The following is a 27625-nucleotide window of genomic DNA, read 5'->3' on the forward strand; positions in this document are numbered from 1 at the left end:
GGCACACTGGAATTCTCTCAGGGCAGTTCGACAGGTGCTTATGGACGGGCGTGATGCAGACTGAACGATGGGCTGATTTTGATGTGTCACGTGGGGGACAGCCTCCTGCCAGTTGCGGGAACGCTGTGAGCAAAGTCGGAGACCTTGGGGAGCGTGGGGTACATTTGGGGACGTGGCTGACTGCAGCGTGTTGCGGGAGCGGGAGCGGCGGGACCCCGAGTGCCGAAGACCGGGGGCTCTGGGGTGGGAGGCCTGCTGGCCTGCAGGGTGGGAGAGAGGGGTGTCTTCCACAGGAAGTCCTCTGATTTCCATCCTATCTACGGTGGACTGAGGCCGGAGCCCGTGAGTGGACAGAAACAGCCCCGCCCTTTAGCCCTGCTGCTGCTGCCCATCTGGCTGCCGTTCTAGTCGGCTGGCTTTTTAGGAAAGAGAACTGTATTACTTGTAACAAAGTATTTTTGTTTCAGTTTTTCAGTTTTATTTTTCATTTTATCCATATATACTTTAGTATGTATCTCTAAGATAAAAACATCTTCAAAAATAAGCAAATAATGCATCTAAAAATCGTCCGATATCCTGCCAGCGTTTCCCTTTCCCATCCACCCTGTGTGTGCACATCTGTGTACGTCTGTGTGCATGCCTTGCACACATGTGTGCACGCATGTGCGTGTGTGCGGCCTGTAGACAGTCGGTTCGTTGCGGTTGGGATCCAGAGACCATCTCCGTGCAAGTGGCATTTAGTCAGCTTGTTGCTTGAGCTTTCCAGTCCGCTGTTCCGTGCGCATCTTCCTTATTTCTTGCACAGCTGATGGCTCGTGTGTCCTGCCGGTTTCCGTGCTCTAGACTGTGGTGATGTGTTCTGTGCACGATGTGAGTCTAACCCTGTCGTCCCACAGCTGCTCGCCGGGGCGTGAGAATCTGTCTTTACTTCTCCGGCAAGTGGGCTTGTCGGTGGCGCGTCGCGGCCGGTCCCACGTGACTTGTGGCTGCTCTTCTTCTCTTGTAATGTTTGGGCAGATGGGTCTCTGGTTTCCTGCGACGTCAGCCGCACTCGGTCCCCGAGATTCTCCCTCAGCAAATGCTCTGCCACCTGATTCCGATTCTGGGACTGCTGCATAGACGTGCTGTGAGTGAGGGCTCCCTGCACCCACAGTTCGGCGGTCCGATGCCGAGCTGCTCGTGCATCGGGGAAACGGGGTGCCTGCGTGGTGGTTCCTCCCAGCGGGGGCTTAGAACCTCAGGGGCGGCGTGCTGAGGCCGTGTGTGTGCATGTGTGTGTAGGCTCCACTGTTCCTGGTGACGTGGTGACCAGTCGGGAGAAGCTGCTGAGCCCCGTCCGATGCGATTGCCCCAGGCTGAAAGCATTTGCTCTGGTCCACAGGCGCCCGAGCAGAGAACAAAGCGGCCTTGAACCGCAGCAGACCGCTGGAATCTGCGCCTGTCAGACTTTCCACGGCCCGTGGGGGATTAGCGGTCGTGGATGGAAGGTGCGGATTCCCGGCACGTACCCGCTTCTGTCCCACACTCGCCCCAACTGTGGGGACGCATGGAGCCATGTCCACGTGGCCATGCTTTCTGGACGTGAGACCGGACTGGCTTTAGCATTTGTACTAAGATCACGTCGGTCTTTCCCTCGAAGCAGGCGTCTTAACCACATTTAAGTCGGGAAACAGTGAGCACTAGTCTGACCCTTTTCAGATCGCGTCCCGGGAGGGGCCTGCAGGACACAGCCAGGGAGGGAAAGGGTCTCAGGGCCCTGTGGGCCGGTCAGCTCGCCTCTCTGCCCTTCCGTCACGTGTAACCTAGAGGAGTGCCGTGTGGGGTGGGCTGGAGGTGGCCTGTCTCTTTCAAGGGTGGCCCCTCAGAGCGCGCTGTAGGCCCACCGTTCATTCTGGCGGGTGACTCAGGCCCCCCTCTGACCTCTCCTACCAGTCGGTTTCCTGCTCTGCTCACCTCATTTCCTGCTGTCCTCACAGGATGGGCAGGGAACATCATTGCTTTCTTCTGCAGAGGAGACCTGGGATCAGAGAGGTCAAGACACGTGTTCAGGAGTGCACAGCCAGTAAAATGTGGAGGAGGGATTTTAACTCAGGCCTCTGGTGTTTCCTCTGGGCAGCCGTCAGCCTCCCTGCTGCCAAACTAGAAAATGACACACCTACCCAGGGCAGTGGCCTGGAGAAAACATGCGTGTGCGTGTCCATGTGTGCACACACGTGCACACACTATTTTTGTTTCTCACGGACCAGTCCTGGGATGCAGGGTGGAGTCTGCTCGCAGGGAGACCGGCCCTTTGAGGGCCCGTGCTGTGCGCTGTGGGGCCCCCAGGTCAGAAGCCGGCGCGCCCAGGCGTCTGTCCCTGCAGGGTCCCAGTCCCCTGGCTGGCGCGTCATCCATTTCCCACTGTTTTCACCGCAGCCCGCTTGGCTTCCCCAGGCCAGAGCGGGAGCCAGGCCAGCCAGAGAGCTGGTGGACCCCTCGTCAAGCCCCGTGATGTCGCAGAAGTCACCCCACCACGCGGCGCCGAGCCGCTCTTCCCGAGAGGAGACACTCACTTATCCGCACCCGCGTCCTGTTTTCAAAACAGGAAGACCGCACATACGAGTTCTCAGGAAAAGCAGGAGCTCCCGCCTCCATGGCCCGGGATTGTGTTGGCATGATCCTGCTGGGATCGTGCCCCATTTATTTGCTGTTTTCTTGGCTGTTTCTAATTAGAGCGATGTCCGCCCGCTCTGTCTTCCCTGACACACTTCGTTGGAGAGAATGGATTTCATGCTCGCCCATGCAGGTTTCTGTGCCTCCTTGTTTGCTTAGAAGAGACGAGTGGGGCCTCTTTCCCTCTAATTACACGGCTGTCCTCGGTTTAACCCCTGCGTGCTGGGCTTTCTGGGAAAGAACAAAACGGCCTTGGGAAAAGCCCGTGGTACACAACTCTGGTTTCGGTTTTTTTTTTTTTCCTTTCTTTTTTGGTCTGGAAAGTAGGAAAAATACTGATTTCATTTTTTAACCACTGACGGAGGAAGTTTGGGGTTTTTTCCCCAGAGGAAACAAAGGCATGAACCAGTAGATTTATTTTGTTCATTTGGGGCAGAGAGAAGGCTTCGCACGAATCGGTTGCCTTTGCGTGCGGCCTGGAAAACGCACCTCCTGAAACATAAAGCCCGGGCATAAGTCAGTAGGATGTGGCGGGAAGGACACGGGGCGCCCGACGGGCCTCCCTGCACCCAGGGGCAGACCCGGGCCGAGGGGCGGGAGAAGCCCTTGCCTGCTTTCATCTGGATTGCGAGCTTGAATTTTACAGTTCTGAATGGTCGAGAGTAGTATTTCCTGAAGTCACAGTTGGGTTGCAGACCCTGGTGCAGAGCTGGGACTTCTTGGAGCGGAACATGCCCAGCGCCTCCTCGCCGTCCGGGGCAGCGTAGCTGCCGTGACAGAACCCAGAAACTTCCACGGGCACCGAGCGGGTGTGAAGCCCACCAGCTTCCTGTTGGCCTCCTGGGGAGCCAGGCTGGCTGTGCCCTCCGGGAGGGCATGACCCCCGGGAGGGGCTGACGGTCTGGGTGGTGCCGCTCACGGGTCCCCACTCCGCTTGGAGGGGACGTGCCTTCTCTCAGACACACAGGAGCTGCCAGCACTGCTGGTGGGTCCCTGAGGGCCTGCGCGGTGGGTGGTCTTGCAGGGGCCTTCGCCGGGTCTCCTGGGATGTGGGCTGTCTGGATGGCCAGAGAGGTGACAGGCAGGTCCCCAGTACATGAGGAACGGGGGGCCGCGCACGGCTGTCAGAGGCAAACATTCACACCATCCTCGATGCCGACCTTGGGGCTGGGGAAGTTGTAACTGGTGCTGCAGACGCTCCTGGGAACGTTTCTGCCTGAGGGCGGTTTGCAAAGCCACCAACTGCAGAATAGCTGTCAACCCCTTTGCTCTCCTGCTGGACACGCTTGCCAGTGGCCTGCGCTCAGGTCTGCCTTGCGCGCGCCACCGAAATACCTCCCACTTCCTTCTCTTTTTAAGCCACAGGAAAGCGTGGGGTCTTGGGCCAGGACAGCGACCTGCCTGCTTCACAGCGTTTTGACCCGGAGATGTCCCCGCACGTGGCGGACGTCTGGAAGCGGCAGCATCGGCCGGCTGTCCTTCAGGACCGGGCTCAGGCCCCCGGCTTGTCCCCCCACAGTATCGCTCACCTGGAAGGAAGTCAGGAGTCTTTCCAGCCACACGCCCTCCTTCCAGTCCCGTTCTCATTTGGGTTTGGTAGCGTAGCTGGGGTCGCTCTGCCTCGGGCTGCATGTGATGACCCCCGTTAGGAGGCAGGGCACCGGCCTTGCGTTCCTCCCTTCTCCCCTGCTGCCCGTCCCTCCGAGTCTCCTGCGTGGTCTAATGAGTCACATTCTGAGTCAGTCTGGACAGACGTGTCTTCATGCTTTATCTGTAGCTTGCTTGTAAGAATTTAAACCCAGAAGAACAAGGTTTACGAGGTCAGGGTTATTTATCACGCATTACAAATCTAAGCGATAGTGTCGCCTTTTCTGTGAAGGGAATGATGTCACCAAATCCCGGAGAACTCTAAGTATCATTGCTGCCTTTATACCTTTACCAATAAAGGAAAACCTCTCAATAACTAAAACCAAAATAGAAATTTCTACGTCTTTTTTTCCTTTGACTGGGTCAGTACCTTGATTGATTTAGGAAAGTCAGTTTTCTTTTAAGGTTTTCTCTCCCATGCTTTGAACTACGCTCACTTGTTTCCGTTTTGAAGTGTATATTGGAGAAAGGCATTTTTGCCTTCCTTTCGGTTTTTTAGGATAAACACTCCTGTATATTTTTACCAACCAGACTTGTAAGGCATTGATCAGAAGACTACACAACGATTGGCCTGATTGGGCATCCCGCCTTCTGGGGGCGTCCCTGGAGGTGGTGGAGCAGTCCCCCGGGCCAGCTGTGCCCGGGCCATCCCCTTCCGCAAGCCCTGGGCTTGGGGAGATTGTGACAAGCCGAAGTCGATGTCCCTGAGTAAGGGAGCTGAGGTCTCGTCAGACCCCAGTTCCCAGCCTCTCCGTGAGTGGGGGCTCTCGTGGGGGCCGCTGGAGCAGGTAGGGAGGCTGCTCAGCCTGGAGCCTCCCACACCCTGTCTGCACTTTTGAGCCCGGCACCGAAATTCAGAGGCGGAGCCCGGGATGAGCAGAGCCTGCCTGGTCTGTGTGAATGGCCTTCGTTGGGGATGAGGGGCTGTGGAGTGCACACTGCGGTCCGTGGGGCACAGAGCACGCAGGCCTTCGTGGCTGCCTGGCTTTGGCGCCTGTCAGATTACCCACTTCTCCGGGTTCATGGGAGAGGTGAGTCAGGTCGTGGGAGCATGGGGCCTCCGTGTCTGCCTCTCCCCGTGGCTCTGGGACTGCCCACCCAGCCGAGGTGGGGCGCTCACTCTTGTTCCGTGCCTCCCGGCGCCTGTGCCCCAAGAGCGGCCCCCGTGTCCCCGGTTCCCGGGGGTGTCACCCCACAGAGGGTTCTCAGCGTGCCGTCCGGGACGGACGCCAGCACGCAGGCCTCCTGGTCGCTGGTCAGCAGCCGGGCTGAAGGTGCCTGCCTGGTAATTGGACCCATAAGAACGTTGCTTGCTGCGTTTCACAAAACCGTCCGTCCACGGTAGGGAGTGGAGGAGAGGCCCGTCCAGCGTGCTGGTCCTTACCGAGGGCGGCGGGAGCAGCGCGGGCCTCATCTCTGGCCCTGGCCTCGTGAGTGGGTGCTCACCTGCTGCGTGGCTGGCCGCGGTGAGGAGGGTCGGAACCCACTTAGCCGGGCCTGTGGGACTCTGACGGCCCCGTCAGTTACCAACAACAGTGTGGCCCCGGGCTGTGTCCTGGGCTCTCGTGGGCAGACGGGCGTCCGGCCGCACTGGCGTTCCGGAAGGACAGACGTGCACTCGTACCGCCTGTGCTGTCGTGTCCTTGGGCTCTCCGCGTGCAGACGCATCACGTCCAGGATCCGGGCGGCCGCCGAGGGGCAGCCGGGCTTTTCGGGAGCAGGCTCCCTGGTTGTCCCTCGTGCAGACACACTTACTCGTGCGCATTTCATCACCCTGCGCTGGTTTTCCCATTGTTGACCTGCAATTTTTTTTTTAATTTTAGTAACTTGGATAAAGAAGGGAGCGCATGTGACAACACGGGCCTCACGGGCTTAGCGAATCCTTGAATGCGAATCCGGGTCAGAAAGACCTCTGGAGGCAGGAAGGATGAGCCACGATAAACAGGATGAGATCTATCGCTGCTGGCTGCAGAGCCCTGCCGGTGAGGGACCGGGGACAGCCACGCGGAATCCACCACTGAGCCTCCTTTCGGGGTGTTGTTTACTCACAGTTACATGGCTGATATTTAAGAGGATCTGTGTGTGATTTTGCCTCTGTCTTGTATCAGTAAAAGCCTCATTTCTCCCAGCTGTTTGGCTACGGAATTTTCTGGGCTAGGGAGTCTCGTGCTAGATGAGATCTTGTCTTGCGTGGTTGCGAGGATGCTTGGAGCCAAGCCTGCCTCCTGCCTCCTGCCTACGCTCCTTAGTCTTGTTCTTTCTCTGCCCTTGTCCCCCCTTGTCCCCCCTTGTCCCTCAGTCCTTAAGCTCCTTTATCGCTCGTGTTTTGTGTACTTTTGTGCTGCCTCTAATTATTTGTGAAAGAAGGTAAAGGTGGTAACAAGTAAAAATGAATTTGTCATGTGTATGAACGTTCGTGGTTTCTAGTCATGACTCCTGTTTTTTCAGATCCATTCAGTAAATGTTGAATTACATTATATGTTTTTTAAGATTTTATTTATTTGAGAATGAGAGAGAGAATGGGGGAGGGGAAGAGAGGGAGGGAGAGAGAGGGAATCCCAAACAGACTTGGCACGGTGTGGAGCCCGACACGGGGCTCGGTCTCAGGACCCCACGGTCACGAACTGAGCCAAAACCAAGGCTTGCACGCTTCACTCACTGTGCCACGCAGGTGCCCTTGAGTCCTATGTAGAAGGTGAGGTGCATGTGTCTAGGTTTTAGGGGAGACATGGAGGAAGAGCCCCTCAGGGAAGCACAGGCCAGGAGTCCCCGCACAGTCGCTCCGTTCTGTTCTCAGAGAGGGCAGAGTTCGTGCCCAGGGTGACGCTGAGCTCTGGTTGTCTGTCCTGGTCAGAGACAGACGACCTTACTGCTTTCATTCGGCAACTTCGCGTGGGTCCCTGAGTCGCTTGAGTCCCTCGGGGATGACATGGGGAACCCTGCTCCATGGAGGACAGGTGTGCTGAGCCTGGAAGTGGCCTTCAGGGTGCGTGGCGGGCCGGCTGCCCTTCGACTGGACAGGACATTGCCTCGTCCTACAAGGCTGCTGGCTGCACACTCCGTCCCCAGGAGCGGCCCGGGTAGAGGGGCCCAGGCCCCGTGTTCTCAGCACAGCCTGCGGAAACAGGTGGGCTTGGGGCGGAAGGCTCTCCGCGCTGGTCAGACTGTTGATGGCGGGTGGTGGGTTGTGGGAGCGTGTTTGAACCTTAGAGGTGTGACGGGTGCGCTCTGCCTGCCTCGTCGGCTGAGGAAGGGCGTGCAGAGCATAGGCTGCAGTCCGGCCTCTGGCTCAGGTCGCTTCTGTCTCCCGTGGTCCGGCCTCCCCCAAGGACCTCCGACCGCCCCGGAGTCCCACTGAACTTCAGGCTCCTTGCTGCCGTTGCCCACAGTGCCAGCTGCTTGCCCTCCTGTCCTGTGTGCTGACCCCCACCCTGTCTGCACAGGGGCAGACCTCCGTCTCACTGTACTTTCTACTCCAAACCACCCTCCATCTCTGCTCAGGAGAGGTCAGAGCCCCAGTCCCCCCCCCTCCCCCCGCCCCAACCCCAGCCAGAGGCAGGACAGGGTCGTGCTGGGATTGCAGGCAGGGCCTGATTCTCTGCGGGGTCCCGTGCTGGCTGTGACGTCAGCAAGTCTTTGTTGAGGTGGCCAGCCTATAGCAGGTGTGCAGTACGTGTCCGCTGTTATCACGTGTGACTGTCCTCTCGCAGGCCTGCCGAGCGTCGTGTGGGGTGGGAAGGACGAGTGACCGGTGGGAAACACTGACGGGAAACGGCCTGGCAGTGCATCAGAGGCAGGAAGGGAAGGAGACACGGGGTAAGCTGCTGACTCGCCTGTCCGGGTGGCCGATGTGCCAGTGAGCCTGGTGGAATTCAAGAAGAAAGCGGGACTTGTGGGGGAAGAGAATGTGCCTCTCTGAAGACCGTGCCGTCCAAGGTGCCTGGGGGCTTCCCATGGGCGGCCCGTCGTTCCTGTGCCTGCAAGGCCAGGCTACAACCCTGCAGAGCCTCTTCTCACCCAGTCGTGTACAGGGTGGAGTGTGAGCTGCTCTTACATTTTTAGGTAAAATGCCGGATTTCGGAAGGCAGCAGCTCTTTTGGGTTGATAGGGGTCAGTGTCGCCCAGAATGTGCGCAGAGTTTGGTCTGTCCGGTTGTGGGTCCCTCCCCTGCCCTCACTCTGGACAGAGCAGAAAGCAGTGGGTGGGTCACAGGGTCCCTTGGACCAGCTGGACCCGCTCCCTAGGGCATGCTTCCCATCTTGGGGCAGAACCCAGCGCTCGTAGTTCTGAGTAGGTAGGGGTATGTGTCGCCGGAGACAATGCGGACAGTCCAGACGCACGCGGTTTGACTGAGCGTTTTCAACTTTGTGGTGGTGGAAAACTTGGGATTTTGATTTTGATCTTTTCCGGAGCTAGTGGGATCCACAGCTGATACACGGCACCCACGCAGCCCCCATGTGCCCCAGCACCGTGCTCTGTAATCGCGTGAGCTGTTCAACGCGTTGTGAAGTGGGCTTTGAGTGAGGGGGCTTTGCAGCCACAACGCCCGGAGGTCAGGCGTATCCCGCGCGTTCAACAGGGTGTTTGCAATTTACGCTGGTGGACAGGACATAACCTCGTTGCCTGTCAAGCAATGTCCTGAATGACACATTTGCGCGTGAGATAAGAACTTTGTTCCAAGGTCCACACGAGACTCCGCCGTGCCGTCCACGGGTATCTGCGAGGTTACATTCAAGTTTGAGAATCGAGACATTCCTTCTAAGACGTGGGTTATTTTTATACAGGAGGGTGATGTTTTTTTCATTTTTGTGCCTTGAAACTGTGGAATGTGCTGGGGTGAGAAAGCCAGTCCTCTTGTTCCGTCAGCCTGTCTGCACTGCAGAGCCGCTCTGTTGCAGCCGACGTCTCGGGCGGGGAATGGTGAGCGGCACCCTGTGGGCGGGCCCGGGGGGCACGGCGCGGGGCTGTGCGTGTGGCAGCCCGCCCTCAGCTGGGCTCTGCGTGTCTTCGGAGATAGACCACCTCGACGTGTCGGCAACTAGAGGTTTTCAGCTCGCCTGCGTGGACAGTGCGTGCGTCCCACAGGTGGGGGCGGAGTGCTCATAGCAGGGGTCGGGGAGCGTGGCTGGCTTGGTCCTGCCGAAACCCCTCCGAGGTGAGCTGGCCCCTCTAACAGGACTGTCCCGCTCTGCTCTGCGGTAGGAGCCCGGGCTCTCCACACACACCCCTGCCCCTCCCAGCCTCCCTGTTCCCACAGTGCTGCGCCTCCAGTGGCTGACCGGCTTCAGGACTTCCCTGGCCCTGCCCCATCCCTCGTTCTGCCGTCGCCCGGGGGACCTTCCCAGGTCCGTGGCTCTGCTGTCAGCTCTGAGCCCCTTTGCCAACACTCACGCCTTTCTACTTGCGCGCTGGACTTCTCCGTGCTCCAGACCTGCGTGTCTCCCTGTGGGTCTGGTCGGCATCTCGGGCATCTGTGCCTGGAACTTCTTGACCTCCTCTGACCTTTAACCCTCCGATCTCAGTGGATGGCTCAGGTACTCCCCAGAGTCAGAGTTCCAGCTCAGGAACTGGGGGGGAGTGGGTGCGGGGGCACTTAAGCCCTCCTACAGCGGGACGACCCCGTGTTTGCCTGGGGAAGGCTTGGTGACCTGAGGTTTGGCGGAAGATGGTCTTGGTTTAGAGTGAGTTTGTATTTCCCGGTAAGTGTTGCCTAAACAAGCTTCTGAAATGTGACAGCCGCTCTGCCATGCAGGTAAGTATATTCATTATTCGGTAGCCTCAGGGAAGAGCTAGTCGTCCAAGAACGAGCTGGAGGCTCAGTCCCTTCCACGTCTTCCCGTCGTGTGGGAGCTGACGTGACACGGCACCGGTGACTGCTGCTTCTCTGTGTAAATGCATTGCTTGTGTTTTGTTTCCCTTCCAGGGATCTTCGCTTTAACAGAATCAGAGAGATCCAGCCTGGAGCATTCAGGAAGCTGAGAAACTTGAACACGTTGTAAGTCCGAACATCCTGTTGGGACCCAGTAGGAGACAAATGTAGAAATCATCACACCTTTCAGCCGTGGGTAGCCCGGATTATCCGTGGTCAGGGGCATGAGTGGGGAGAGTGGACATGGGAACCTAGAACGAAACATGCCCCTCAAGACGCCAGGCCTGGGGACTCTGTGCTCGGCCGCCATTCTGTCTTGTCCGTGGTGGACCTGTGTGGGTCCCCCATAAGTGGCCACGTGCTCCCCTTCTCTTCCTGTGAGTGGCTGAGTCCCCAGCTGGGCCAGAGCCCTTCACCGGTACTAGTGAACCGTGCGATGGGGCTGGTTCACACACCGCGTCGCAAGGGGGAGGGGACGGCGCTCCTCCTGGCTCTTGGATCCAGGAGGGGTTGGGGCGCCCTCCATGTGCACCCAGCTTAGTTCCAAGGACGGACAGATGAAGGGGACAGGGCCTGCCCGGTGCTGAGAGGCTCTGCGGCTGACCTGGGCTGCTGTGGAGTAACCCAAGCATGGCAGGCGGCTGGTGTCTCCAGAGGGCGGCTGTCGGCACGGGGGGAGAGACAGGGCCCTGGGACCAGGAGTCTGGGGGGCAGTCCGACCCTGGTGAGACCACCCTGCACGTCCACACTGGCCTTGCACTCACCTGAGGCGGACAGTCTGACAGACAGCAGGGTGGGTAGATACTCCCTTGCTTCGGAGAGGGAATTTGGTCCGTGTGCGTGCAGAGGGGAGTGGTGTGCGGTGACAGGGACGCCTGCGCCCTGAGAAGACGCGTCATCAGAGGGTGAGCGCTGAGATGCTTGCGTGACTGTAGCGCCCGGCCCGTGTGGGTGCTGAGCCCCGTACCTGAGTTGTCTCAGGACCTGGTCGCAGCGGTGGGAACGTGTTCCCACAGTGTGGTCCGGAGGCTGGCGGTAATTCTTACTGGCACTTTCTCTCGCAGACTTCTCAACAATAACCAGATCAAGAGCATACCCGGCGGAGCGTTTGAAGACCTGGAGAACTTAAAATATCTGTAAGTGAGCGGTCAGTTCTTTACCCCGAAAGCTTGCATTGTTTGTATACCAGCTCTTTAATCATTGAGCTGGATTTTGTGCCGCTTTCAAATGAACACAAATGCACCCATCTCCTAGGGTTTGTTTTCAGAAGGTGACTGGATTTTTGGCTGGGAGTTTTAAAATGAGTTCTTATCAGTATGAAGCTTCTGCTGCGTGATGCTGGGGTGCAAGTCCTCAGCTGTAAGTGAAGTAGGTAGAATGAGATGAAAAGCCACAGGCCTGGAAGGTCGCGTGGGAGCAGGTGACTCCGGCCCCTCGCCGGGGCGCGTGGCTGGCGGGTGTGCCGTGGGAGGGAAGCTTCGTTTCAGGCGGCCTCTCCAGCTGTGGGCCAAGGGTGAGAATGTCACTCGTCTCTGGAATTTCCCCGTCTTCCTCCAAGGGATTTCACCTCTTCTTATTTTTAGGTAGTAATATTGTGGTTTGCTTTTTATTTATTCACTTATGAGCACTGGAAACATCAGGTTTGCAGGTTAGAAGATGACCTCTTGGGCACGTGCTGGCTTAATACCCCTGCAGACAATTACTGTCGGACTGGCAGCCGTTGAGACAGACATTCCAGTGACATTCCTGGTTGTAGGTAAAAGTACGCGTCATGTGCTCCCAGCACATTGTTCTTGAACACCTTCGATGACCTTTTAAAGAGAACCGTTTTAATGAGGGATTTAGCTCAGTGACTCTTTTGGGAAATTTCTGTCATAAGTGAACCTGAACATCTCTAAGTTACATTGATTTTTGAAATAAGGTCACGTTGTTAGTGTTGCTGTGCATTTTGAAACCTGTTGGATTTTGGATGTCCTTGGTTGCGAGCCAAGCGATCGCTTTAACTGTTTATAGCAATAAATACTCCTCAGTGAAGATAATCAGAAGTGTTAGGTATACATATTTTCCATCGCTTTTGGCATAGTTTGTTAATTTTTAGGGTAGAATAGAATAGAGTAAAGTATGAACATTATTAAGCCTTTTTGCTCATTTTAAAAATGAAGGAGAGGCCTTCTATTTATTCTTGAGTTTTTATTTATTTGATTTGTTTAGCTTTTATATTTTAAGTGCTATTCAAGTCAGAGGAAAAGTTTTGGTTTCTCAGAAAGCAGGTTCAGTTAGCTTACAGCCAGCATCTCTCTGTGTGTGTGTGACTTTAATTTTTTATTCTATATTTTGCTTTTGGTTTGGATTAATTAAGAGCAATTTATTATTTAACCTGCAAACATATTTGGTGTTAAATAGTTTGGGATACCTTGTTTTTCACTTAAAAGAATTTTTTAAAGTAATAGTTTGTAAGCCTTGCCTGCTGACGGGCTCCCCATCTTGGCACCAGCACCCCAGCCTCGCCCCCCCATGTCCCTGATGCCCACTGGTGGAAGGACCCGGTCACTGTGGAGGGGCTGGGCAGTGGTCAGCAGGACAGAGGGGAGGGACCCTGGCGAGCAGGGACCCCAGGAGCAGGGGCGAGAAGGGGTCCTGCTTCCCCATTTGATCCCCGTCCTTGACGGGAGAGGGCCCGCCCACCAGGACACTGTGCGCAGTTTAAACGTTTGAAACGTGAAATTTACCAACTGCTTCTGCCTTTATATTTAGTCCGTGCTTTTAGAAGTTGAGTACTGGTTATCTGCTGGGACCCCAGTCCCTTGTGGGAAGGTGTAAGCCTTTCCCTTAACTGATACTTCCAAAGGATGCGATCACGCCCAGGGAAGGGCCTCCTGTCCGAAGTGGGCTCTGTGACGGGTAGAGTGCTCTCCAGAGCCTGTCTTCGGAAGATGACCAGCGCCCATTATTCTCAGGAAAGCAGCGGGTGCGCCCCTGTCCTCGTAACACACGTTCTTCCCTGTTCGCGGGGCGGCTCGGTTGTCCTGCGCACTCCCGTTGTCTTTAATGTGTGGGCAAGGTGGGGCTGCGCTGCTAGGCTGCTGCCCTGTTGTTTAGAGCGATGAGCCCAGAAACCCTGTTCCGTAACCACAGGAGCGGGAGCTCCCACCAGAGCCGAGGCTGCCGGGGGCCAGGCCGTACTCTTTCAGCTTCCTAAGTAGTTACTTAATTTCGGCGATTCTGAGCCGCCCTGTCTCCGAGCCTTACATAGGAGGAGCCTGAAACAGAACGCTCAGTACCGCTTCCAGACCACACAGCCGGCGGGTGGCAGCAGGAGGCCTCAAAGCCACGCGGCCCAGCGGAGCACCCGCCGCGCCAGGCCTGTTGCGGGCACCGGGCTCTGGGCCGGCGGTGATCACCGCTTGTTCCTGCTGAGGCTTGCCGCTGTCCATTGGTCACCTCGGCTGGTTTGTGCGGAGGGAGAAGTGACAGCCCCTCAGCGGGATGGTGGCAGTTAGATAGTGTAGCGGGTCCTGGAAAACAAGCCTGCCCCGAGCCCTAGGGACCAGGTGCAGCAGCGCCCTGTCCAGGAACGACGTTAACTCAGAGCAGGCATAGGTGGTGCCTAAGTAGGTGGGAGCCCAGCCGGCAGGGATGTCACGGTGGGGACGGCATGGAGTTTGAGGTCACCGGCAGGGGAGAGGCGCCCAGGGCACACGTCTGCACCTGATACAGATATCACGTCTAACGCACCGCATGTGCGGGGCTCACGAGATCTGCTGTCGCAGAGACGTGTTTGTCGTGAGGACGGTTCCGACCACGGGCCACGTCCCCGGAGCTGTGGTGCTTGGAGGGTCCTTGCCCTTGCAGCCTCACCCAGGAGCTGGCAGACACTCTGTGAAGGACCTGGCAGCACATCTCTGAGGGGTCCCGAGCGTTCGGGCTGTGCCGCAGCTGCTTGACCCTGCCGAGTAGCCCTGGATCAGCCTCGGACGCACAAGTCGGGGTGTGTCCGTGTTACGTGTGCACACTGAAGCTCAGATTGCATGTAACTTTTCTGTGTCCCGAACTATTAGTCTTCTTTTGAAATTTTCAACCAGTTAAAAATTTAAAAACCATTCTTAGCTTACAGATCGTATAAAAACAGGCAGCGGGCCAAGTCTGTGATTCTCCCAACCTGCCGATTGCTTCTGTTTCATAAGAATGGGATTCTGGTGGGTGAGGACACGTTTAGGCTTCATATCGTCTGCTCCCCAAATTGTTCCCGGGTATCTTAAAACACCCACGTTCTGGAATCGTACAGCCCACACACGTGTGGGGAGGTGCTTCTGTTTCCTGCAAGCTTTGAAGCAAGCGCGTGGTCAGCACGTCACAAGCCACCCTCTACGAACCCGTGACTTTCTGGAAGACCAGGCGGTGGTTGGGTAACGTCCCGTTTGGACACTTCTCCTTTGAGGAGGGGCCAGGACTCTCCGCGAGGGGAGCCGCACCGCCGTGTAAATGTTTTGTTTGTATTCTGCTACAGTCATTAATTTTAAACTCTCTCCGTGTGTCAACGTAATTCTTCTTTCCGTCTGAAGTGGCGGCCTCTCGTGTGTATGCTAACGCTCCCCCATTTCTTGTTTCAGCTATCTGTACAAGAATGAGATCCAGGCAATTGACAGGCAAGCATTTAAGGGACTTGCCTCTCTAGAGCAACTGTAAGTGACCCCCTCGCGCACCTGAGTGTCTTGGATGTCACCCGCCCTTTGCCTGTCGTAGGGAAGATGAACTAAGTCCGCTATTTGCACGATGCATGTCTGTACTAATGGGGACGTAGGGAGTGTGTGCATGCTGATGGAGAGAGCGGTTCTGTCCGACACCCCTGCACCCAGGAGTGGACGGCACTGTTTCTACTGACGGCAGCCCACGCCGAGCACCCACGATACAAAGAACAGTGAGACCGAGTGGCCCCTGCCTCCACGGTGCTCCCTGTTTAAAGCAGAGATGACTTGCGAGCAAGGGAAGGTCTTCGGGGCGGGGCATCCGGGGCAGTGCGGGGTGAGCAGTTGTCCTGCTTGTGGCTCCGCACACGTCCAGTAACTTTGTGCATTTATGTCATTATTGTGGATAAATGAACTTTCTCCGTGTGTTTCTAGTTAGTGTGTGTGTCGGATGTGGTTTCTCTGACGGCACATGAAGTCAGCGTGCTCATTTTTGAGTAGAATTCCTGGTAAGAGGAGTTTGCTCTGTTTGTTCAGGCTGATGTGGCTCTGAGGAGTTTCACAGGGCCATCCTGTCCTAGTCACAGGCTGGACAGGCCTTTGGCGGTGACGCAGGCTGATGTCCTTCCGTGGCAGCTCTTCATGAGTCTGCGTGTTTCCTCGGCGGGCCGGGCACAGCAGCGTCTCCGGAGACGCAATGGCAGAGCTGGGGCAGGGGCTCCCCCCGAAACCAGGTGCTTCAGAAACACACACGGTGCTGTGGGTCTAGGGGTCTTATTGCCGTGTGACCTGCTTTGCTGAGCTCGCCGTGCACGGCGTGCAGTAGGGCTGGGAAGCAGGTGTGCATTGGGTGGGTATGATCTCCGTTTCGGAGAGCAAGAATGAGAAGTTCAGAGTGTTGCAGAAACACATGGATGTGTCTGGAAAACCTACAGGTGGATGGAGGGTTTATGAAGGGAGGAGTTCTGGCATCTGACACGCTTCTCCTGGGACGGGGGCAGTAAGATAATCACAGCCAACACCTGAAAAACGGTGTCTGATTCAAACATGCTGAAAAAATTAGAACCGGTTGCTGCTCACCCTGACGAGGGGTGAGTCGCTTTATTCTTGAGGGGGAAAGAGGCCGAGTCTGAGGAGACTGAGGCCCTCTTGCACCAGGAGCATGGAGCAGGGTGTCAGACTGACCGTCCTGGAGACGGCAGGTCCCCGGGTAGGATGCTTTCAAAACCCCAGGTTAGGTAGTCAGGATCTATGCCACGGAGACGTGGCTCTCCGTCTGTGAGTGTCGGCGAGTGTCTGATGGGACGGAGAGACACATAGGACCAGTTCCCCGCCTGCAGGGAGGGCGCTGTGCAAGGAGCTGAGGCTGTTCCTGGTGGGTGTGCATGGTGCCGTGGCCCGGGGGGTGGGGTGGCTCCTGCCGGGGCTCCCTCTCCCCATGCCAGAAGCCCCCCGACACCCTCCAAGGCTGTGGGGTATCTGTGGAGCCTCAGCTCCAGCCGGCTCCGGGGAGACCCTCCTCGTCCCGTGTGGTGAAGACGTGACCAGAGTCAGAGAGCGTAGATTGGGGCTGGGGTCCGTGGCCGCCTTGGGTCGTGGGAGGGCGGCGGCACCCAGACTGCCCGGAGCTGTGGGGAGCTCAGTCCTGTCTCTGCTCAGCGAGAACGAGCCACAGTGAATCAGGACAGGCCGGCCCTCCCACCCCCTCCTCCCCGGATGCCTCCCCCAGGGCCCCACCGGCCTGCTAACAGGGGCTCCCTCAGGCTTCTCCCGTGACAGCCGCTGGCTGCGGATTTTCCCCTGTCCGAGCTCCCGCACACCCTGCTTGCGGGCTTCCCACCTGGAGTGGACCGCGATGGGCAGGGACCTGTCTGCGGGACGTGCGGGAGGCGGCTGTGGCTCTGACCTGAGCTCTGTGGGCTCTGTAGCCGCATCTGTGACCGCCCAGACTCGGGGTCACCGCGGCACCCTCCCGGCGGCCCAGGGAGACATGGACAGGCAAGGAAGGGCAGCTGAACTTGGGTGACCTTGCAGTCACAGTAATTTCAGCATTAGTGAAGTTCTCTAAGGGATCCAGGGTGTGTTTCGAGAATGCCTTCTGTCTGGTGTTTGGGTTCATGATGAAACCTGTAACCGCTCGCGTCTGTCCCTGTCGCTCTGCCGGGCCCCACATGAGCGAGCCATGGAGGACGGGGACCTCTCTTCTCCTCCTGTGGGTGGGGGGCTCATTGCAGAAGCACCCCGTCACGAAGCCGCATCCAAGTCCGTGTCCACTGTTTCACTTAAGGGGGAAAACACCGATTTTCACAGCGAGAAACGCAGTGTTCAGGAAAATGAGAAGAAATTAGTTGTACCAAAAATGTGTAAATTATGGAAAGCAAGGAGACATAACATAAGAGTACACACTGGATATTCCGTGTAATTGAGCCCATTTGAGGAAACACCTGATCTTTATTATTTCTGTAGGTAATCGTACGCTCGGTCTGAAATTCAAGTGTGGTTCGCCCTCCTGCCAAATTCACACAGAGGTTAGAAGATCGAATGAAGGTGTTTGTGTACTTACGTGTGTGCTGTAGGGAAGGTTACTGGACTGTTTCCTGCAGAGGCCCAGGGCCGCACGCAGGTCACAGGCCACGCAGTCAGGCCTCGGTCAGAGTCACCGACAGCCTGTCAGTCATATAGTCTGTGCAGTTTTTAATTGTATTTAATCTTACGATTTGATCATTTCACTTGTTTTCCACACAGTGTAGGAAATCTAGGGTTATTGACATACAAATTTGAAAGGACTTAGGAGACATTTTTTTGAGCAGAAAATCTAGATTTGCGAAACGTAAAACCGTTTAAAGTTTGTTTCTTTCTTTTCTCTCTCTTTTTTTACACTTGTCTAGGTATCTGCACTTTAATCAGATAGAAACTCTGGACCCAGAGTCATTCCAACATTTGCCAAAGCTGGAAAGACTGTAAGTTGCATTTCCTCCCGCTCTCCCGCGTCTGCCTGTGGTCCTGGGCCGTCGCCCCGTCCAGGCTCCGCAGGAGAGAGGAGGCCACTGTCTGTTCAGGCCTCTGAGAACTCGCCCTGCAAAGTCCCTGCTCCTTGTCTCACAATTCAGAGGCGGGACTGACAATTGTCTCTTTCTTTGGGAATGGGGATAAAATAGAAAAGAAAGAAAACCTAGTTCTTTTCTGGACTAAACAACATTCTCAGATTCATTTGTATGAAATAATGCACTCACTGAGTTATTTTTTAAAATCTGATTTGACTGTTTATACTCTTTCCTACACACGTAAGAAACATTTCAATAAGTTGGTTTGTTGTATTGTCTCTTTCAACAGATTTTTACATAACAACCGAATCACACATTTGGTTCCAGGAACATTCGATCACTTGGAATCCATGAAAAGACTGTGAGTATGTGTTCCGCGCAGCCCCGTGTCCCCGCGGCCGTTGACCGGCCCCGTGCTGGGCTGTCGAGTGTGGGTCCCTCCCAGGAAAGGGCAGGAGGCTCCGAACCCTCAGAGAGGATGCAGCCGGGAGCCCTGGTGACTCGGGGCCTGTGCCAGCAGGTTGACCTTTTCATATGCAAGCAGAGCATTTTTAGAGTCAGTTTTAAATTCTTCAGATTAATTTTTAATCCCATTTTGCATATTTTAGTGGTGGGAGTAAAATCCCCCGAAAAGAACCGTATCCTGTTCCCTGTATGAAGCGTTCCCACAGCTGGACGTTAAGTACACTGGTCTCCAATTTCTCAAGGCCGCTAAAAATACTTTTTCTTATTCCGAGTACTTAACCGTTAATAGAATAAAGGTGTGCGAGTGCCGGAGGAGACAGTTACCCGACACCTTGTGCTTTGCCCCGTGGCCGTGGCCGCGGGGCTGCCCTGCGGCTGGTGATCCGTCCCCTGGTGATCCGTCCCCGAGGGCGTGCAAGGAGCTCGCCGTCAGGAAGAAGTGGAGAATCAGGCTAAGAAGCATAGTTCTGGTGCAGAACACAGTGACATAAGACAGCTCTCCTCGCTGTCCAGGAGTCCTTCTGGGTAAAGCAGTCAGCAGCCGCACTAAAAATGGCGTTGTGGGGAAGACGGAGGAGCACTTCCATGTTTGAGAGAGAAGAGAGAGCAGCAGAGAAAGTGCCAGAAAGAACAAGCTGAGGGCAGCCAGGTGGAGCCACCTGAGTGGGGAGCTGGCCGGCGTGGTTCACCTTTCCACCCTCCCTCCATGGATGGATGCCAGCCTCCCGCCTGGACGCTGCTGTCTGTCCTGTGCGCTGCACCCCCACCAGTGGTTTGCGGGCCAGGCCTGTGTGTGGTGGGCCGGAGCTGCTCGACCCCACGTCTCGCTGTCTTCCTCCTGTCAGGCGACTGGACTCCAACGCACTTCACTGTGACTGTGAAATCCTGTGGCTGGCGGATCTGCTGAAAACCTACGCCCAGTCGGGGAACGCGCAGGCGGCGGCCACCTGTGAATACCCGCGACACATCCAGGGACGCTCGGTGGCCACGATCAGCCCCGAAGAGCTGGACTGTGGTGAGTGAGCCCTGTGGACCCCCAGGGGGACAGAGGCGCCCGAGCCAGGCATTGGCGTCCGGAGGGCATGGCAGGTGCACGGCCCCGCCTGTCTTCCGCGTCTGTATGTCCCCAGATTGCGTCTCGGTGGGACCCGACAAGGACGCCCATGGCAAAGCCGCAGTCTGTATGAGCACCTGTGAGCAGCTGCTGGGTTCCTCGGCTTTCATGTTCAGGTTCCCGGAACGCACGGCCTCTCCTGCTGCCCCCACGGCCCTGTGCCGACAGGCCGCAGCTGCTGGGCCCGACTCCCGGGTGCTCGCGGGGCGGGGCTGGCGGGTCCATGCCTCCGAGAGCCTCTGCTCGCTGGGCTGTGCCCACGGGCACTCACCGAGAAACCGAGCACTAGAAAAGGAGCACAGTCAGACGGCAGGGCACAATCTCACGGAGAACGCCCAAGGGCTCCTTCACTTCCTCTTTTCCTTGTAGCACTTTTGCCGAAATTAGTTTCTGTAAAGCATCATCATTTTTTAAGTATTAAGGGTCTATGTCCTGGAAGCTAGAAGTCCGTGGCTTTCAGAAGTCTCCCGCCCGGGACATGGCTCTCCCGTCACATCGGTGTTCGTTAACCATCCTTCTGTTGCCATGTGTGCTTGGCCGAGCACGCGGCTGCCTCGGTGGTGTGCGGCGTCCGGGACCCTGTGCCACGTGTGCCCATCCGCTGCCGGGCACACCGGCTGTTGGGAGCCACGCTGCACATGAGCAGGGGTGCCGGGCTGTGGGCACCTCGGGGACAGGACAGGCCGGGACTGAGTGCTCGGCCACCCTGGGGTCTAACCCTGCCCTGCACGGCACATTCCCCTGGGCCAACCCTGGGTGTCCTCGTCTGGCGTCCGCTCCCTCCTCTGGGGCACAAGCCATCCTGGCTCCGCTCACCAGCCGGCTCTGACTCTGCCCGTCAGACCGGGCTCGGGCACCGTGGGTTCTCCTTCTGCCTCCCGGTTAACAGACTGGAGGAGACAGCTCGTCTGGGCCCAGGGCCGTGGGAGGGGGGCGCCCGGGGGACAAAGGACAAGGGCTCTGCGGCCCTGCCCTGCATGGTAGAGATTTCTGCTCTCAGCGTTCCTCTAGCTAAAAAGCAGCATTTTCTGTTTTACTCACTGAAAACAGCTTTCATGGAGTGCGCCGCGCGCACGGGTCCCTCGCCCTCCTGAAGGGTGAGCAGCGGCTGGGGTCTTGCTGGTGCCTGTTGTTACCCAGGCTCTTAGAGGCAGATCTGAGGGTCGGAAAATGCTGGGTGAGGACTCAGCCTGTCTGCGGAGAAGCCCGTCTGTCCTGCTTGTGGGAGCATTTGTGGTTGGGATATATGTTTGCTTGCGATTTTCTCTTGAACATGAGGGATTTGGTTTGGGTTCTTGTTTACTTTTACGGGACGGTTTAAGACCCAGAGATCTCCAATTCCTTCTTGGCACAGAAAGGCCCCGGATCACCTCAGAGCCCCAGGATGCGGACGTCACCTTGGGGAACACTGTGTTCTTCACGTGCAGAGCAGAAGGCAACCCCAAGCCCGAGATCATCTGGCTGCGAAATAAGTAAGTCGGGCACCGGCCAGGCTGCCACCCATGCTCACTGTCCCCCCAGATGCCCTGTGGGCTCCACCATGCACGGCCCCACCCCAACACCTGTGGACGCCCTTGGACAGTTCCATCCTCCGCTGTGGGGGGGAAGGTCTGAAGAAGAGAATTTTCTGCAACTTTTCTGCTGTAAAGGGGGGCACGTGGCTCCCCCCGTGGGGGGTGAGGAGTGGAAGGGAATCTTGGTTCTTAACCCGCCCACGTTCTGTGGCCGGAAACTGGTGCGTCTGGTCACTAGGGCTCCACAGTTGGAACTCTGGGACCGGTCCTCCTGGCTAAGGCGGGGTCTTCCTGCTGGGGCAGTGTCTTCAGGGACACACGTCACGTGAATACTTGCATACTTAGCTCCTTGTGCATCTGATTTGCCTCAGGAACAAGGGCTCCCCACCCATCCGCAAGCATTTTGGGTGTGTGGGGGCAGACGTGTAGGGGGCGCTCCAGGGGTCAGCCCACCACGGACGCCGTGTGAATGAGGACACCTTCCGGCGTATGGGGAGAACCGAGTCCTCAGAGGGAATCGTGAATGCGGAATCGTGAACCTTGTCGAGGCTCCTGGGCCCGTGCTCACAGGGACACGGACAGGCGCTCGCTTGTCGGTGGATCTCGGCTCCCAGCCCTGACGTTCTGAGCTCACGGGTCTTGTTCGGTCATGACTGGGAGAGGAGGACGCCCCCTGAGCCGTTGTCCCAGCCCGCGCTGGGCTGGCGAGTCCAGCAGCGTTCACGGAGAAGAGGAGCGGAACTGGGACCTCGGCATTGTGAGCCATGAGGTGCAGGAGGGGAAGACGCCTTCCTGCCTGGGTTTGTCGCCATGACCTGGGCCCAGCGCCATGCGGCAATGTCACCGGTGCTGTCCTGGCCTTCAGATAACCTGTTATCTTGGGTGACTCTGGACTTGTTGAGATTTAAAATCCGGAGTTAACATAAGAGGAATAAGCGTGAATTTAAAAGGCAGAAAGGATCGATTCGGCCGAGCCCTCTACATCTGCTCTCGTAAGCAAACACGTTGATACCAGAAGTTAAAATGTCATAGCTGAGCACGGTAGAGGGGAAGCCCCAAAGCCCCGGGCTTGAAGTCTGGTGCCGGCCTCTCCCTCCACCTGCCAGCCTCACCTGTGGGCCTGCCCCATCATCTTGAATGAATTTGCCAGAAACCAAGGAAAATGTTTCCTTTGAATTTTTCCCTCTACATTCCTTTTTCCCCTTTGGAAAGAAGACTGCTTTTTAACTTTAAGATCTTATAGATGGAACATGTGACTAAAGTAAGTCGATGAATTAGAGACCTGGGTCAGCCCCTTTCCTAGGAGTGCTGATGAAGTCGGGGCCAGCTGCGGCATCCCCTGTGCCCCTAGGTGCCAGGTGCTCAGGGCTCTTCCTGTGGGGGGCAGGTGTGTCCTCGTGCTTTCACAGCCTAAGCACCAGTCTTCTGTCTTTGTAGCAATGAGCTGAGCATGAAGACAGATTCCCGCCTCAACTTGCTGGATGACGGGACCTTGATGATCCAAAACACGCAGGAGACGGACCAGGGGATTTACCAGTGCATGGCCAAAAACGTGGCTGGGCAGGTGAAGACACAGGAGGTCACCCTCAGGTACTTTGGGTCTCCAGGTACGTGCAGACGACGGCCCTCGCTCCCCGTGCCCAGCTGGGTAGGGATGCGGGTGGGATGCAGGTGGGACGTGGCTGGTGCTCTAGTCTACAGCCAAGTGCCCTCGGCCACAGCCTTGCAAGCATGGTCCGCGGTGAGCCCCAACCTTTGCTCTGCTTTTTGAAAGAACTCAGACTGGCATTCGTAAAGGAGTCCGTTTGTGTTTGTTGCCGTGAGCGGTAGGTTCTGATTTCCAAGTTCCGCGTCTTACTTGGGATCATTTATCCAGCCTTTTCTGAGTTCCAAGCCTTCGTTGGAATAATTATTGTCCTTCCTCCATTTCCTGCTTCTAGTCTGGAAGTCGTACGGCGTCCGCTGTGTCAGTGGTTGGCCTACAGCGTCTTACACGTGTTCTTAGGTTGTCAGAGTCAACATTCCTACCTACCGCTGTCTCCAAAACAGGCTGAGTTCTGTTTTTCAGTGTATGAAACTCTCTGTTTGCGCCTGGCGGTAGCGTCTTTCCCACTCCTGAGTCCTGTCATGTCTTTCTGCGCCTCTGTTGTTCCAGTGGCCCTGAGTCCTTTCTGCCCAGTGGAGCGGGAGTCAGGATCCCCACGCGGGGACCAGCTTTCAGCTGACAGAGCCTGGAGTGAGATTCGCTTCCCTGTCCCACTGGTTTTGGCTCTCTGCCACTGAGGGGCAGCTCATGGGGCAGCCAGACACGGAGCCTGCTGTGTGACATCGTGTTGGGCTGGCCTCGCCGTTGCCTGCCCTCATGAGGCCACTTCTCACGTGACAGCTTGAGCACGTGCCCTCCCGGTGGGCTTCGACCTTGGGGTTCTTGTCCCTACAAATGGCAGTGCGCTCTAGCTTGCCGTGTTCCAGAAATGCTAGTATTGGGATCATTTCTGCGTTTCCTGTCCTCTGCTGTTCTTAGATATGTGGGTAATGGAGCTTCAGTGCTAACCAACATGAAAGACGCAGAGCAGTGTCTTCCCTCCTTCTTTCCTCACCCCTTAAGTTCCTACCTCCATCCCCACTCCCTGAGATTACAGCCAGCGCCTCTTTCTTCATCCCCGCCTTATGGTCTTCCATACGTGACGGCTTCTTTTATGCTTTCCTCTTCAGTGCCGCGTGGGATTCGTTACCTGGTGGAACGTGATCTGTTTAACTGGCTCCTTAGCAGGAATACCTCCGGGTTTTTCCTCCAAGTCTTTGCTATTATAGGTCCCTTTATCCAAAACCTTTTGGGCTGGCTATCGTTTGGAAATCAGAAATCTGGGAAATTTCAGCAGGGCCATCTGGTGCATGGCCTGCTGAGCCGGCTCGCGCTGCCGCGGGGTCCCGGGTCCCACCCTGTAATCAGTGTCCCACAGTGAACTGTGAATAGTCAGCACGTGGGATCAGTGAAGACCGTGAACGCCTCATGCCAGATTGATAGGGTTTTACAAAGAAGTGATGGAGAAGTATTTTATTTTTGGAGCATTTCTGGATTCCAGAACTGGGGAGAAGGGTGTTGGCCTGAATACACATCACAGGAATGTTTTAAAAACATCCCTGTTTGGGTACATACATTGCTTTCCATGTTTGTAAGCTCCTAGCAGAATGGCTTCTGGGCGAAAGGGTGCAGGGACCACGGCGGTCCTGATGTGCGTGGCCGCGCTGGCCTGCAGGGGGGACGACCTAGGCCGTGGACACCACCAGCAAGTGAGATCTATTCTGCCCAGACTCCCTCACAAGACTCATTACTAAGGGCGTGGATTTTCCCTCTGGATTCAGAGCTGAAAAGTACTATCTTGGTGTAGCTTTAATTTGTATTTTTGTTTTTGTGAGGGAAATTGGTTATTTTTATATGTTCTAAATACAGTTTAAAAGCAGTGTTTCACCCAAGGAAGAACCCCTAGCCGGTCTGACCAGACTGACCTGATGTACTTGGAATCGCAGAAGCGGGGGTTCTCCCTGGGGCGCTGTCCACCCCGACCCGGGGCACGCTTACCCTCGCTGCCTGCACGTTCCCTTGCACGGGAAAGGAGGCGAGAGCGCGCTCTGATTCAATCGTGTTTGCTTTACTTATTTTAAGGGCTTCAGATGGAAGGAAGATAGAGAAACTCCAGCAAGACGCCGTCGGTAACCTGGATGAAATTAATGCAGAACTTGTGTTTCGTTGTGACAGCTCGACCCGCTTTTGTAATCCAGCCACAGAACACGGAGGTGCTGGTCGGGGAGAGTGTCACGCTGGAGTGCAGCGCCACGGGCCACCCCCCGCCGCGGATCACCTGGACCAGAGGGGACCGCACGCCCCTGCCCGAGGACCCTCGCGTGAGCATCACCCCGTCTGGCGGCCTCTACATCCAGAACGTCCTGCAGGGCGACAGCGGAGAGTACACGTGCTTCGCGTCCAACAGTGTGGAGAGCATCCACGCCACGGCCCTGATCATTGTCCAGGGTGGGTCAGGGCGCCCGTCCTTGCGCACGCCCAGACCCTCGCCCGCAGCCCTCCCGGCAGAGACCCCGCCCTGCCCGCCGTCCCCACCCTGCGCCGGCGACGTGCTCCCCACACCTCATGGCTGGTGTAGGCCTTGGTGATGCAGGTGTAATGGTCGCTCCAGGAGGCTCCATAGTTTTGGGGCCTTATTTCTGGCTGTGTTACCTGTGGCACCAGGGCGCCCGGCGAGTGAACGCTGTCGGCGGACATGGGTGTGCGTGCATGTGTGCGCGCTCCATCAGAGAGTCTGGCCCTTGTCTCACGGTTCCCGAGCATCAGCTTCTGGACCCAGGATGCTGAGAGTGCTTACAGTGTTAAGACCCCAGCCCTGTGTTTCCACACGTCCCAACTGACTTGATCGTTTCTTAGTTTAGAAATAAATTGCAAAGTGGGGCATTTGTGTGGAAGCTCTCAGAGAAAGTGCAGACTACGGAGAAGTCAGTGTTTTCCCTCCCCCTCTGCCCTCCCCGACCCCTCCCGCCTGCAGGGGAGCTGCCTCAAGAGTGGTCTGTGGTGGGTCCGTCCTGCTGTCTCCTCCTTTGCCCGTGTGACCACGCAGGCCTGCAGTCTGGTCGTTCCTTTCATGCGTATGGAGTCGATCTGGGTTTGGGGCTGTGTGACTGTTGGCCTAGCGGCCACGAAGCAGCCCCCATCCCCACGCCGCTGTGTTATGTGACACTTAACCACTTCCAGGTGCTAACTGGGTCCGACAGCCAGAGGGACCTGGGGTTCACCTCACCGCCGCAGGCGGAAGCAGGGCGCTGCCGCCCCCTCCCAGCAGTGCAGCCCCCGGCCGTGTGGAGTTACAGAGGCGCCGGCAGGATGCCAGGAATGCCTCCGTTTGACGCTCTTTCTGCTGTCATGGCCTTCCATGCCCGGCGTCCCTGCTTGCAGGCCCTCCCCCTGTGGCACAGCCGGTGGCGCGGCCCGTCTTCTCAGGGCAACGGCACCTACAGGGCGCACTAACGCGACGCTAGCTTGCAGCATCTTTACCCCAAACTGTCTTTGAAATTTTGTTTCCAATGTTTTTCCTTCCGGAAGCTCTTCCCCAATTCACCGTGACCCCTGCAGACAGAGCTGTTATCGAGGGTCAGACAGTCGATTTCCAGTGTGAGGCCAAGGGCTACCCACAGCCGGTCATCGCGTGGACGAAAGGAGGTGAGAGCTGGGATGCACTCCACACTGGGCCTCTGCCCAGGCCCCAGCCCACGTGAGCCAGGGGTGGGGACGGTCGTGTCTGCGTGTTCTGGCTGCAGGCCTCGCCCACGGCTATGGTGCAGGACACCCGGAGAAGTGCAGGCAGCCTTCTGCTGTCTGGCTCCCTCTCCTCCCAGGTGGTCCCTGTGTCTTGCCTTTAATGCACCTTTAATTAGCATCTTGATGAAATTTCATAGCAGGTAGGATAGAATATTCTGGAAACTGTCACAGCATATGTTTGATGCTCAGTGTCACTTTATTTTGTGGGTGTCATGCCGTCTCCATCCATGGTCAGACGGCTGATCACACTGATTCTTTGGGGGCGACCCCCCCGTCCTGCTCCAGCTGGTGAGCTGGTCAGATGACTTGATGAAGACAGACTTACCCCAGGACACTGGCGGCCTGGCTGGGGGGGGTCTGGGGGGTTAACCTCAGGGCTCTGTCCTGGAATTGACCTTGAGGACCTGCCGAGGGGCCCTGCCTTGAGCCAGAGGGCAGCTCCCTGCCTCTGTCCCCTGAGGAGCGAACGCCCTGGGTGTGCGGGTGCGTGACCACCTAGCACCTGGACCTCCGCGTCCCCCCGGGCTAGCGCCTCACTGGGGTGTCCTGTGCTTTTGGGCCGCTCCAGCCCCTGACCCCTCCCCAGTGGACCCTGTGTCCTGGCTCCTGCCTCTCTCTCTCTCTCTCTCCTGCTCCCCGCACTTCTGGGGAGTTTCTCAGAGGCGGGGCGGCTCTGTCTGTCCCTGAGCTGGCCGCACCGGGCTTGTGCGGAAAGTCACTTGGGAGGTGCTGAGCTGCCGGCCCTGACTCGGGCAGAGGCCGGTCTGTCCCAGTGTTCCGTTGCTGCGAGAAAGTTCTGCTCGACCCAGCCTTCCCGAGTCCTGCCTCTGACTCCGTCACACGGTGGCCGAGTGGCTGACCACGTGTCCGTGCCTTTCAGGAAGCCAGCTGTCTGTGGACAGGCGGCACCTCGTGCTCTCGTCAGGAACGCTCCGGATCTCAGCTGTCGCGCTGCACGACCAGGGCCAGTACGAGTGCCAGGCCGTCAACATCATCGGCTCCCAGAGGGCCGTGGCCCACCTGACCGTGCAGCCCAGAGGTATGCAGCGCCGGTGCCTCCCGGCGGACGGACTGCTTCGTGCAGACCTGCCTCCGGGACAGGCGGGCCGTGCGCAGCCCGAGCTCAGCGCTCTGGACAGGAGCTGGTGAGGGCTTGTGGTCTGCTCTTGAGAAACGGCCCCTCATGGGGAGGGCGGGCCACCGGCAGACCATCCCCCCTTCTCTCCAGCCCCCCTGCTCTGTGCAGACAGAGCTCTGTGATGCCGGCCAAGAGTGCCCCGGCCTGCCATGGCTGAGGACACGGGGC

General features: G+C 57.1%; 1 protein-coding gene across 1 annotated transcript in view; it reads left to right on the forward strand.

The window, feature by feature from the left end:
* PXDN (peroxidasin) overlaps window positions 1–27625 on the forward strand; it is a 71597-nt gene that overhangs the window by 16002 nt on the left and 27970 nt on the right. Inside the window, exons 2-12 of the mRNA XM_034659977.1 lie at window positions 10223–10294; window positions 11233–11304; window positions 14779–14850; window positions 17742–17813; window positions 18187–18258; window positions 19208–19377; window positions 20831–20948; window positions 22428–22597; window positions 24751–25023; window positions 26104–26220; window positions 27200–27358. Coding sequence (XP_034515868.1) covers window positions 10223–10294; window positions 11233–11304; window positions 14779–14850; window positions 17742–17813; window positions 18187–18258; window positions 19208–19377; window positions 20831–20948; window positions 22428–22597; window positions 24751–25023; window positions 26104–26220; window positions 27200–27358 — 1367 coding nt within the window. The remainder of the gene's footprint in view (window positions 1–10222; window positions 10295–11232; window positions 11305–14778; window positions 14851–17741; window positions 17814–18186; window positions 18259–19207; window positions 19378–20830; window positions 20949–22427; window positions 22598–24750; window positions 25024–26103; window positions 26221–27199; window positions 27359–27625) is intronic.

Source organism: Ailuropoda melanoleuca, chromosome 4 (assembly GCF_002007445.2).
Source record: "Ailuropoda melanoleuca isolate Jingjing chromosome 4, ASM200744v2, whole genome shotgun sequence".
NCBI classification, from domain to species: Eukaryota; Metazoa; Chordata; class Mammalia; order Carnivora; family Ursidae; genus Ailuropoda; species Ailuropoda melanoleuca.